Raw genomic sequence first — 13,661 nt, forward strand, 5'->3', positions numbered from 1 at the left:
AACATTCTGCTCAAGAACTGCCTCCTTGTCAACATAACCTCACCACACTAAGCTGCCAGTACACTTATGCTTCACCTTTTACTCTGCCTACTTGACTCATGCTTCAGCCTCTCTAACAGGGAGACACAACCAGACAGCCTTATAAAAGAGAGCTTTATAAACAAGTGGAGTATGTCCCTTTTTAAATAACCAAGTCCAGTGATTGCCTCCAGTGCCTCAGGACCAGCGACGCACATACCGGACATGCCATCCAGCAGAAGGGACACCTTATAGATTGACCCTATAGGAAAGCACTGCTCCACCTGACTGCCTGCAAAGGTCCTGGGCATGCATTGCAAAGGCCTAAGTGACGCTCTGTTATACCTAGAGGTTCCACAAAAGTTCCTGGACCCTTGAGGTTTTGTGGATGGAAGCTGGAAGAGACCACCGCATACTGACTTTTTCTTTTTTTTTTTTTCTTTTTTTTTTTTTTCCAGATGTAAATCAGTTTGTGCCAAATCCCCATTGGATGGTTTGCCAGTGGAGCTGAAGGAGTGAGAAACGGTTACCTGTGATGATTGCGGGGTCCATCCAGCTGCCAGGGCTGTCCCAATTCAGGCTGTCGGTGGTGGCAGTGTTGGACGTTGGTACACTGTGGTTGGCGTTGGAGGGGGAGGAAGCATTGGGCAGTCCACCAAAGTTGATGTTAATGTTCGGTAGAAGTGCCCTTAGCCCGTCCTGCCATTCCTTCATATTTAAACTCTCTACAGAACTGCTGTTGTCTGGGAGATTTACCAACAAAAAAAAAATGAAAGATAAAAAAATAAAAAGCTGAAGTTAGAAACAGATGTCCTTCTTTGGTGGGGTATGGGATTTTGCTTTTACTTTTTAAGCTAATAATTTAATACTTCCCCTGTCCAAAACCTAGGGTCAGTGTTTCCATGATTGATGAATTACTCAGAGGGGCTGGCAGGTTTTAAACAAAGTGTAAGGGAATGGGGGAAAGATATAACTCCTCCCCCAATATGTATTTCCCCATTTTGATTCAGAGACTCGAATAACCAAGGACACAGTGGCTCTCCCTCTATTATTTACAGGGGAAAATCTACCAGGTACTTGATGAGAATAGCTGCTGCAATTTGGCTGCTTTATTGATGGGCAGCAGGCTCAAAAGGGTGATGTGCACCAAAATGAAGAAAGGCTAGGTAGGGCTTTGGAATAGAAATGGAACCAGGGAGGCTGAGGAAAATCACAGATGTCTTTTGTTTTGCTATAGCTTGCGCATTCACAGCCCTAGAGATGTTCTTCCGAAGAAAATGGTAATGAAGTTGGAGGGAGTGAATTTTCCTCTTGCAGTTGAAGAACAGTAGTGAAAATTCTTTAAAGATCTTTCAGAATAATTTCTGACACAGCAGTATCCTCAAAACTTTGGTAACAAGCAAACCAGCCAGACACCAAAGCAGTCAAGTCTCAACTACTTGCCTCAACATTTCAAGACATATTGTAAAGGACAACAGAATAATGTGGCTACAGCAAATGATCCCTCAACACAAAAATAACACCATGCTATCTAGAACAAACTATCTGGTTCTGTGATCCATCTCTCGTTTTGAGTATCTCAAAGCAGGACAAACCAGACATGAGCACTCCAGTATTTATCATCTCATACAGGAAGTCATACTTCATTAGCTTGTGGTCAGTTTTATTTGGAAAGGAAGAGTTAGGCAGTATGTTGGCACATGCTTGTCTTTTTGACAAATATCTAGAACACAACCTTCCCCCCCCCCCCAAACATCTCTGCCTGTCCTGATTGAGGAAAGGACCTTGATCTCAATCAGAATTGTTATAAAGAGATACTTTCCTAATACTGATACTTCATCATCAACAGAACAGATTTAAGTCTTCCTGGAAAATCAGAGGCCATCACTAACTCACAACCTTATTTTGGAGAGTAAAGAAAGCAGTCTCAATTGCTATCAAAACCTGCCCTGGCAGTTTTTGTAAAGCTGAATGTTCAGAAAAAAGTGGTGTCCTGGGCAATCACCTTTTAGTAACGAGAGGGGGAGAAAAAAATCCCCAAAACCAAACAAGAAAACTACTTGAAATCCTGTCATTTCACAGCTCCTCCTTTTTCCTTTGGAACACTATTGCACAGAATAAATGCTTTTAAAGAATTAAGTGCCACATGTTTTTCATCAAAACCTACAATCCTGAGATTAAATATAATAAATCAAAGTTTTAGAAAGTATTAGTAGAAAATGTCCTCAAGAGATATGGTTCACAATCCTCTAGAACACCCATAAGCCCATTTGAGACAAGTTTTAAATTAACCTTTTGGAACAAAGGTAGCCAGCTCACAATCACAGAAATAACTGCAACAATTCTGCATTGTACATCATTAGTTTCCACTTTTTTTCCTCGCTGCTGCTTCAAAAATCTTGTGCAAAGAAATAGCTCTGTTTAATTATTTACTTCTACTGCAATGCAAAAAGCACACAAAAATGCTTACTACACAAGCAAGCATACTCATCTCAACACCTGTGAGCTGGGGATCTGCAAGGGTCTCAGTCACCAACTTTACTAACCCCCAACATGCCTCAAAGCTCTTGTGCAAGAAAATGAACCCGTGGTAAACTACCTGCAACATGTCATCGAGGAAGACTAAGACAAAGTCTGCAGGATGTTACAAGGAACAGGATAGGAAAATTCATGTCATAGGGCATTAGGTCTCCTTGGGCTAAGAAAATATGTATGTTTTTGTCATGTTATCTCCATGTAAAAAAGACACAATACAGCACACAAAAGGGTCAAGAAAGCCAGCAAGTGTTTAGATACAAGAATCTCATGAAATGGAAAAGGCTGGCCCTTTCTGGTGAGGAAACACTGCTGTCTGAGGCAGGCATAGTGCACCACTGCTTGGTACCCTCTCTAACACAAAACAACAGGAAATAATAAATTGAGGAAGACTGCTCTTTACCTCAACTGTTTGAACAAAATCTACTTGGATTCAAAGAAGTCAAGAGATGAAAGGCCTAAAAGGATTCAGTAGTACCAAAATGGTGTTGTTTGCTATCTATGAGAGAGTCAGTTTGATAAAATCTTGTGCTCCTAGGTATATAAGTGACAAAATAGAGAATTACAAAAAATTTATTGTCTTTCCCAAACAGGTGTGTTGCAGGTTAGGACAAAAACATTGGCCCCTGACACAAAAAACCCAAGCACCTTTTTGCTGAATTATGGCATGTTTTAAACAGCCTAAGCGAAAATGCAAATCCACCCCAGAGACGGGAAATTACTTCTACCAACTGAAGGAAAACCATTTCTTCAGAAATCATTACTCATCCATCAGCTGGTTTGTTCTTCCTGTTAAATATGTCTATGCTTCATGATGAAGCTAGGACTACAGTTAAAAATGAGAAAAAGCTAGTTCTCAGTTAATACAGATGTAATTAAAAGGGCATTTGCATATTGTCTTTCCCTACTTCTAAAGTTAACTGGTTGGAAGAAGTAATTTTCTGACTATTAGCAGACTTTACAGTTGGACACTACAATCTAGGGGTGTGAACAACCTAGGGGTGTGAGAACCAATACAACAGTTTCCCTCTCTTGAGTAAAAATGCTGTCTCCTTCCATAGGCTAATCTAAAAAGGCTTAAAGCAGCATGCCCACTGATAGTGGAAAAACACAGAAGAAAAAGTAAAACCCAGATGACTGCAAAGAAAGTGTTTTATAAACTAAGATAAATATGAGATTCCTCCCCTCATGCCCTTTGTCTCCCAAAACAAAGCATCACTGGTGAAGCATCACTGGTGAAGCATCACTGAAAGCACAACTATTTACATGAAAAACATTCTCAAATACACAGCCTGCACTCTGGTCTTCCCTCACTGTGCATTTCATAATCCTGTCTGGTCCAGTGCAAACTTGTGTTTACAGGGATGAACAGATCTACATGTCTAGCACTGAAATTTTCCTCTGTCTGAGGTGGTATGTTAATGTGAAATAAAAGCACTTGTATGTAAAATTTGCAAAGTCAACCACTGTCTTAGAATGAGAAAAGAAAAAAAAAGCTTCATCACAAATGCAACTTGTCCATCCAGTCTAAATAAAAAAACATTTGAAGTTAACTTAAGAAAAATAATACATTCTGAGAAGCCTGAACATTAATTTGTATAAAACTAGTCACTTAATGAATTTCTAAATAAAATCATTGCCCCCTTATCACATCCTACCAGACAGTCAAGCAGTTTTACCTCATTCTCTACCTGCAATGCCTTAGCACTCCTCCTTCAAATCAGGCAAAGCTGTGTGTATTTGGGGGAGAGGCCATGAAGAGGATTAATGGCCAAGCCAGAATACTGCTCTCTTGCACATAATCAGTACTTCTGAAGATGTGTGCACAAGTGTCTGCTGCACTGATAAAGGCTGTTCTGTGAACTCCAAAATTCTGACAATGACACTGCAATGAAGACCCAAAGGTGTTTCTAATTTGGCTGCGCCATTTTGGTGACACTGACACACTCAATCTTTTATATTGATGGGATAGCACAACTGTCAGCTTTCTTAGTGTGAGACAAGCCCACTAAAATGAGTATTCCACAGTGACTAGATAATTTCAAATCATTGTCCCAATTTTGATACAAGCCTATGGTAAAATCCAAAGCAAAATTCACCCAGTACATGCTTAAGTAAATAACGACCAATAGGAAAAATCACAAGACTGTTACATTACAGGTAAAGCAAGAGCATTTCTTTGGTCTACATAACTTGCATTCCAAGCCATTACAAAAGCCTATTTTCATGCTAATTGAGTAAAAACATTAAATACCTTCACTCCAAGTTCTAAATATTCTAGTCCCACTGATAAGCAAACACTGCTGCCAATCTTGGTTGCAATTATTTATTTTCAAAGAACCCATCAGTATGTCATATGTGCGACCAAGACACACAGTGTGTCAACTATAGAAAAGAGTCAAATAAGTAAAATAAAATCAGAGGAAATCATCATATGAGAGAAAAATAATACCAGACTGCAAAGAATGGTAACAAAAGAAGCAAAGAGACTACCAAGGTGTATTCAGTAACAGAATAGCTATTTAAACAACCTGCCTGTAAAAAGGACCTTGGGAAATCTTCAAAGATGCTGTACAACAAATTTTGAAGCCAAAGAAAAATGAGAAAAAAAAAAATCAGGAAGAACTACCAGGAGTTCACCAAGAGTCTTTCAACTCAATTAGAAACAAATGGGGCCACCAGAGACATACCCTTTCAAGTGACATCTCTGATCCCAGTCTCTGCCTTGTGCTACCATGTTCAGAGACTGTAAGTGCTTTCCCCGAAACAGCCTATTGCCCTATTCTGAGAAGTGACTGGGGCTTCTCTATTTTGATCTCAAAATAACTTTTCACTGTATTTCTGTTTTGAAAGAGTTGTCCAGTACTTCCCTTTGAGAGGGGGAGAGAAAGACAGGACAATTTGTCACATCCAAAAAAAATTATGACCATGACATTACATAAAGTCAAAAGCATTTCATTCAAAGGTTGTATATTTAAACATCTACAAAACAGTTATTATACGAACTATATCTGTTTCACTTCAGTATGAGTAATAAGCTTGTTTGCTCATGAAATTGTTTAAATCACAAATAAAATCCCATTTAAACATCTGTGACCTAAAGGATTTCTCTCTCAGCTTCATTGACTCTCTATGACTCCTAGAAATCCTACAATGCATAAACCAAAAAATGAAGTTTCATCCATTCACAGAGACTTAAGAATGTTACTGGCAGATTAGAGAAGAGGGAAACTGTCCACATTTAAACAGCAGTGCTGCCCATCAGGAATACAAATAGCCACTTCATCACATTAGAGAGACATCAAGAGAGAGGAGCACTAGAAGGTAAAGCTGTTTGCAGTGAACCTTTAAAAGCCTCACAAACATTGTCTACACATGAAACAGATCGACAACTCACAAACCCCAGATTTTTAAGAGTCAGTTCACAGTGTGAATGTCAAGTGAAAGTCTTGCAGTCATGAGCTCTAAGAGCCAGGGAAACAAAAGAGCACATGTACATACAATTTATGTACATACACACACCTACAAAATTGGCCTTGGTAGACAAGAGACACCAGACTACCCTCAGCTTTAAAATACTGCAAATAAAGCACATTTTACCTCCATTCCATATTGATTTCCATGGTTATAGCAATTCCACTCAATTTAAAAGACAGCCACATAAACAGAAGAACACTATTTTTCAATGTCAAATAAATCCAACTGCAACTTAACTTGCCAGTTAGTAAAAGTATCAAGTAGAATATACTAATTCTAAAGTATACACTTAAAGGGGGAAAATAAGATTTTCTAAATGATTTTTGATGATGATCTGACAGTACAACGCTTTATCTTTCTGTGACTACGTAAATGTTATGAGTCAGAAAATGTCATTTATTTTCAGAAGAAATCCCTTCTACAACATTAATATGAGGGCAGTAAGAAGACTCATATTTGCTTGCATGTACAGTGTCAGAATTTTATTAGGCTTGAGAAAAGCTGTGTTACATCAAGTATTCTGGGGAGTTCTTCTGATTGACTTACACTTACACAGCTCAAGAGATCAAACCATAATTATACCAGCCAGCAACCCAATTTCCATCTATAAGCAAATTTTAAATTGAGATTCCAAGTTGCTTTAAAAAACATGACTGACTTCCTAGAAAATGTTTCCAGAGCATCCCACATTTTTTATTACTCACTCCATAAGAAAACAGGTTTGGTGCTGATCATCTTTAATATTACCATAAATCTAAACTAAGTGCACAAAGATTTAAGATATTGAAACAAATGAAATAGATACTTGAATCCTACACACAGAACAGTTTGATTAAAAAGCTCAGAAAGCATGTAATTCCATTCATCTGGGAAATAAAGTTCATTTTAACCTAAACTGCTTCCTCTCATATCATGCATCAGAGTTCAATCTCACCAGGTTACCCTGTTTGTCAATAGAACAAACTTTGACTTCAAAAGAAAAGCCCACGTCTACAAATATACTTGTGGGTACACAGATAGATACATGCATAAATAAAACCAAAATATTTGAAATTTGTCCTATGGGCAATACAGTAACTAGAAACTGCAAAGAAAAAAGTGAGATCTTCAAAGCTATAGTAACAATTACCAAGAGCCTGTCGTGTTACAGAGATTCTGGATCCCAGGAATATCCAACCAATCAACCAACCCTCCAACTTCAGACTGTGAGACCAGCAGTAGCACAATGACAGCATACTCTGGCAAATGATAAACTCATTTCTAATCTTCCCACATCTGCAAACAATTAAGGCTGATATGCATTTGTAAATTATTTCAATAATTCTGTGGGAAAATTAGATAAACTGCAAGAAAACCAAGTTTTCACCTTCCATGACATGAAATTCATTCTGATTACTAGATGCTGTCTTTTAATAGAAGTGACCTATTTTTTAAATAGGTTTTTTAAAATAATTCCTCTGAGGACAAGATGAAGTTCAAGCGAGGCTGTGTAGAAGAAACCAAGAGATGGCAAGGGATGGGAAAAAAAATTTTTTTGCCCTCAAATGTGATTTGGCAGTACTGGGAGGAGAAACACTATTTGCAAAGCTGCTCTTTCAGTTGCTATTCCTTCAGGATTAATTTATGCTCCTCCCCCAATACAATTTAAAAAAAGACTATATTAGCTCTCTCAGTTGTTTTTCAAGCTGAAGTACTTAGAAAAAGTTTATGCAGAAAGCCTTAGAATTATTTGTACTTTTTGCTGAAATGTATCATTACTGGTATTTTGTTAAATAGACCAAGAAAGAGCCAAAGTTTCAGGTCCATGCCAAGGCACAGCCTTTTGTTAGACACTGAGGTGGCAATGCCAAGTGCACTCACTTTCCAGTCTTTAAAAGGAAAATGCCATGTTTTTAACATCACTAAGACAGCTGCACCTTTTAACTCATGCCAGGGACCTAATGCATATTTTGAAGTGGCTTCAGAAAAGCATCTAAGAGAACACAGCATCCCAAGGCTAAGCATCTGCCTGCAGGAGGAAAGAGACACAGAAGACAACAGAACTGCCTCTTACACTACTGCAGAGCCATCCCAATATCTTAGCAGTTACCTGTGAAAGGAAACAGCCTTTCTATGTTTTGGTGAACCAGCCCTAAAGAGGTTCTATTAACAATAAATGCAGTCTTCCATCCCTAAGACCCAGGCAAAAGCCAACATCTAGTGTAGGTGAAGCTCTTTTGGTGACACTACTACAGACAAAAACAGTAATGACATTTGATGTGAAAAAACTCCTGTCTGCTTGTTTCTCCCTGTTTCTGGAAAGTTACCAAAAAAGCTGACAGGACTTAACAGTCCAGAATGCAGACTGAGTCAGCTACTCAGGCCACCTATTTCAGCCAACCCCATGTTTATTTCAAATGTAGTAGAGTTAATGTGATTAGTCACTCCTCTGATACATTGCAGCAAAAGTGGAGATTTCTTTTCCACTTTTTTCTTTGTCACATACATATTCTTCCAAAATAAAATTACACACTTAAAAATAGGCATCTTGCTACCAAAAAAAAAAATAAAAAAGCAGGATGCCTGTCTTTCACCGTCGTGCTTAAAATCTTGCAATCAAAGATTTTAAAAAAATTGTAAGACCTTAAAGCCAAGCTAGAGATGAAGACAGATATTTATGTATCAAGCCTTATTTGAAACAGTATCACCTATATAATCACAGGAAAAAAAAATTCAACAGGATTTAGGAAACAGTTGCAGTATTAGCACTGAAAAGGCACTGCAAGGAAGGGCGGGTGGGCAAGATGAGATTTTGAACAGATGGAGAAATAGCAGGACTTAAAGGACAGGTGTGTGGATGAAGTTCTCTCAGAGACCATGAGAAGATTACACCAAGGAAGCCAGGCCTTTGTAGTCAATTTAGGAAGTGAATGGGAGTTAAGGGACAAGACACCAGAGCTAAGAAAAGGAATAGCCACAGCGGATTTCAATCTTGACACTGATTTAATATTTTGGAAATTAATCTGAAATCCCACTTCCATTTTATTTAGGTTAAACCTGGATGTATAAGAAAAAAATGTTAAACTCCTCCAGATAAACAAAAATGAGCAAGCCAAAAGTTTAATTTCAAAACGGATTGATTCCATATTGCACTGAACACTTCTTCACCAGTGAAATAGAAAATTAGTTATGATGGGAAATAAAAGGAGAATGAATTTCAAGGTGGGGATACACACAGATACAAAGCATCTCCTGAAGAGGAAGGATGGAGGACTAAGGACCTCCATGGGAAAAAAAGGGTGCTGTGAGCAAAATGACTGATGAGAAGAACAAAATGTTCAATAGCAAAGGCTGTACTAACAGTCCTCTTTGTTGAGGAAACCAGGATATACAAGAATCAGTAGAAGCAATAATGTAAATAGCTGAGGCTGTTTACAGAAGGCACTTTTCATTTCACAACTTCAAAGCAGTTTCAAATGAGGAGTGACCATATTATCAGGGCAACACATCTACTTCTGAGAGCAGCTGCTCTGCACTCTGGAAAAGAGGTAAGCCTTTGGAAATGTCACATGTGGCACCTATACAACTATTAGCTGTATCAGCTAAAATGCTCATCAAATTTCCTATTTTCAATATTTACCCCTAATCAAAAAGACTTCAGGCAGGCATAGATCTAGCCAGGGGGCACAGAAAAGATGACATTCAGCTGCCATGCGTTCTGTCCAGCTGCTGTTGGAAAGCCAAAGAGCAAGGAAGAACACCAAGTGAGCAAGTGGTCTTCTTAAAAAGATTAGGACAGAAAAATAATTGACTAATGTCTCTCTTACTGTTAAGAGTAAGGAAACCAGTACTTAAAACAGGCATTAAGGCTTTCATACACTGTCAGGTCAAGAGGAAGAGTACAGGAAAATGTTTTACCATGGCATCTATAAAGGGATGTGAGGCGCCACTGTTTAAGTCACATTCTTGTTGCTAGGGTATGGGATCAAATGCCTTTTTTACACAGCACTTGGAGAATTTTTACAGCATGCTGACTTTGACAGCCATACCACATAGCCCAAACCCTCTTTTGAAAAGGCACGGTAGCAGAACACACCCAAAATCCTGTACCAAATCATTATCCTGAGACCACAGGAAAATGTCAGTTCCTATGCCACAAATTCTGTTTCCATCGAAGACTGTATAAAACAAGGCTTGGAGTATGCATCTGTTTGTTTTCACAAAACAGAAACAACCCAAGGAGAGGAGACAAAAAAAACAAAGACCAAATAAAAAAACGTCTCTCAAATGGAAATGCAATTATGCTATGGGAAAATAGCAAGTCAGACAAGGAATCTTAGTATTAAAGGATAAACATGTTAACCTTTATTCTGATATGTCACCTTTTTTCGTGCTGTAAATAGTCTTTAAGTAATATGACCACAGCCAACATATAGGGATCTTCCCTTGTTTTACTAAAATCTTGTCTAAAAGGTAGCATTAGGCAAGAAAGGATTTGAATTTGAAAGACAAATTCAATGGCTAGAGAGAATAGAGGCCAGAAAATTTAAAGCAGCAGAAGATGCAACACCATAAATAGGTCAGAAATGGAAGAGCTCAGTACTTTAGGTGGGAAGATGCTGGACCTTCTTAATAAAACCATCATTGCTTTGTCCTCTCTGCTACCAGCTACTGCTTCCCAAAAACCTAAATGCAGCCATGATATGAAGATGTGCACGCTAATCTGTGTCTGGATAAGGAATGCAACACCACTACCACAGACACTGCTGGGGGACACCCAAAATTATTAGAGTTTCCTACTCATTTATTAAGTCTCATCTTTAAATATACATAACACCAATCAATAAGGATATACATATTCAACAGATATAAGCCATAACATCAAAACTAAAAGGTCTTGGGAAAATTTTGATTCTTCATTATATTCTATTACACAGGCTTATTACATTCAACCCCCATGTTCTGAAATATCCTATGGCAGCTCCTGTATCAGTCAGCTGCACAGTTAAAATATCTTGATGAACTTTTTACAATAGCTATCTTCAACGACAATAAATAAAATATTTTTCCCCATCCTAAATAAGGCTAAATTCTTTATGCTTCATATCTGTCTGTGTCCACTTGACTCTTTCCTCTATTTAGATTTTTAATATATGGTATACATAAATTGTCTCTGTCTAACAAGCATTTGGAGAAAGCTTTGAGACATAATATTTAGGCTGCCCCGTGCAGAGTCAGAAATTGGACTTGATGATCCTGGTGGGTCCCTTCCAACTCAGGGGCTTCAATGATTTTTTGGGAAGAATATACACAGGAGTGTAGGTGTAGGAGTAGTCTTGGAAGAGTCCAAACTACCTCATTATTCTGGTCTACATAGAGCTTACAATTAAGTTTCACATTCAGGATAATTATGAAATTACAAACTGAAGTAATAGCCAGTGTTTTAAAATGTCAAGTACTTCATCTTGCAGAGAACTGATGGGGAATGTGGACTAACCATTTTCAACTTTTTCCTAATCCTTTTAACTCTGTGAGTTTGTAACTGTATTTCTATGTAACAAAATCAATGAGTACCAACCACTCAGTAAATTCAAGAAATAAAATCATACATTTATATTTATAAATTAATATGTATACATCTCATTTTGTACACATATGTCCCAAAAGACACTGTTAATCTGCATCCTACCTTATTCTATGATCCCATATTATACCTATTATTTTTGAACAGACCACCAGGCAGTAGAGTAGCAAAGATGATAGTGTACTAGCTATCAAATGACAAAGAGTTTCCTGTTATCCTATAGTAAAATAAAAATAAAGGCACACACACACCCACACTGCTGCCAGTAAATCAATCTTTCCCTTGGCATTATCTGCAGAACAAAGCATAGCTGCTGGCCAATGCTCTCAGGATGGCTTGCATACAATCTAGGGTAAGATTGCTTGCAGCAAGAATCACAGTGTCCATGAAGAAGTCACTGGACTCTTCTCCTGAAGCACAGTTACACATTTATAATTTCATAGTAAACCATCTAATCCATCCCACTCCAGAGAACAGCAATAAGCTTTAATTGTCCCTGAAAATGACAAGATGAAACATCTGCTACAGTTTGAAAAATGATACAGAGGGAAGAAAAAAAAAGTTACTCTGGGAATCAATCAATCAAAAAGTTCACTTAAATATGGGTTGGGGACAAATGTATGCCTGATGAGCATGACATAATTCAAATACATGCATAATAATTCTATGAAGTCAATCATGTGTCATTGTGTCATTTCACTGGAAACCACTGAATTAGTTAATAATTAACTACTTCCTCTAAGAAATAAGCAACCAAATTCCATATAGAAATTATTTTTAAGTGAGAGCTTAATTAAAAAAAAAAGAAACGTAGATAGTGCCTGTGTTCCTCCATTTCAATTGGGTACATCACAGAACAGACCTGCCTGAAGCTGTGAGTTTATGAATACAGCACAGCTCAAATAAACAAAAGGCAGTTTCAGCAAATTACATTTAACATGTCACACAGGAGCATTTCAAATTTATGTGAATAATAATGTCTAAAGTACAAACAGCAGCAGTTTACAAGATACCATTTTCTTAATTCAAGCTTCCATACCACAAATACACCTAGTGAAACCAACTCAAATTCAGAAAGCCTAGAAAATACTATACTAACATGTGAATTTATAGAAGTTATTAGATCTGCTTGTTTTGACATAAATAAAAAGCTTCAAAAGGGTTGATTAAATAGAGCAAACAGATACAGACTCATGTGCCCGTTCCTATCCCCCCCCCTTTTTTTTTACCAGTAACTGGTCCAGTATTAACTACTTTAGGAATTTATAATCCTGTAAAAACCTGTGATCAAAGACCTTAAGAAACATGTGGCTTTTACAGCAGTAGAGGGTCTCTGCTACAAGACAGAATGCAAAGTTTCCCCTACACTTGGTTTCTTTTCCTGTTATATCTGAACCAGTCAAGCTGGTAACATTGACTGAAACATCCTAATATGGACTAACTAAAGAACCAAGAGAAAGGAGCTTCAGGTCCACTACAACTAACTGTTCCATACTGCTAAACAGCTCTTACGATATGCACTGCCTTTCTAGCAGGTCAGCTAGGGTATGATAAAGTCTTATACACAGGAGTTCTCTGTACTTGGACACAACTTTCTTTCCCTGACCCCACCAGATAGATGTATCTGTAAATTAAACGAGGAAACTAGGAAAATTCAGTAATTAAATATTTGCTACTGACAGATTAAAAACAAAGAACAGGAATTATTTTTTTCAAACAGAAAATAGAGATTCATTGAGAGACCTGTACTCTAGATGTAGATTAAAAAAAAAACAAAACAAAACAAAACTGGAAACTATCAAGTCAGCACACAAGAAAAGAGCTATGAGGTCATCTCCTGACTTGCAAATTATTTGTACTTCTGAAGCAGTTAGAGCGCTAAAATAAATATAAATAATATAAGCTCATAACCCAGCAAGCTAAACCAGAACTGAGACTTCAGCTGATTTCTGGCAGCAGGAAAAGGAGTAATCCATCCTTGTGCAAAATATCCTTTTTTCAAGATACATCAATGCTGACGTGTATCAGCTGAAAAGTGTTTGCACTGCAGCAACAGCTATCTAATTGT

General features: G+C 37.7%; 1 protein-coding gene across 4 annotated transcripts in view; it reads right to left on the reverse strand.

The window, feature by feature from the left end:
- The window catches only part of CNOT4 (CCR4-NOT transcription complex subunit 4), a 76,656-nt gene that overhangs the window by 1,655 nt on the left and 61,340 nt on the right, over positions 1-13,661 (reverse strand). For 2 of the 4 annotated variants that reach the window (XM_063154785.1, XM_063154787.1), the window contains one exon: positions 549-761. The exons of the other annotated variants lie outside the window; for them this stretch is intronic. In XM_063154785.1, coding sequence (XP_063010855.1) covers positions 549-761 — 213 coding nt within the window. The remainder of the gene's footprint in view (positions 1-548; positions 762-13,661) is intronic. 4 annotated transcript variants of the gene reach the window in all.

The sequence above is a fragment of the Melospiza melodia genome, chromosome 4, assembly GCF_035770615.1.
Source record: "Melospiza melodia melodia isolate bMelMel2 chromosome 4, bMelMel2.pri, whole genome shotgun sequence".
Classification (NCBI taxonomy): Eukaryota; Metazoa; Chordata; class Aves; order Passeriformes; family Passerellidae; genus Melospiza; species Melospiza melodia.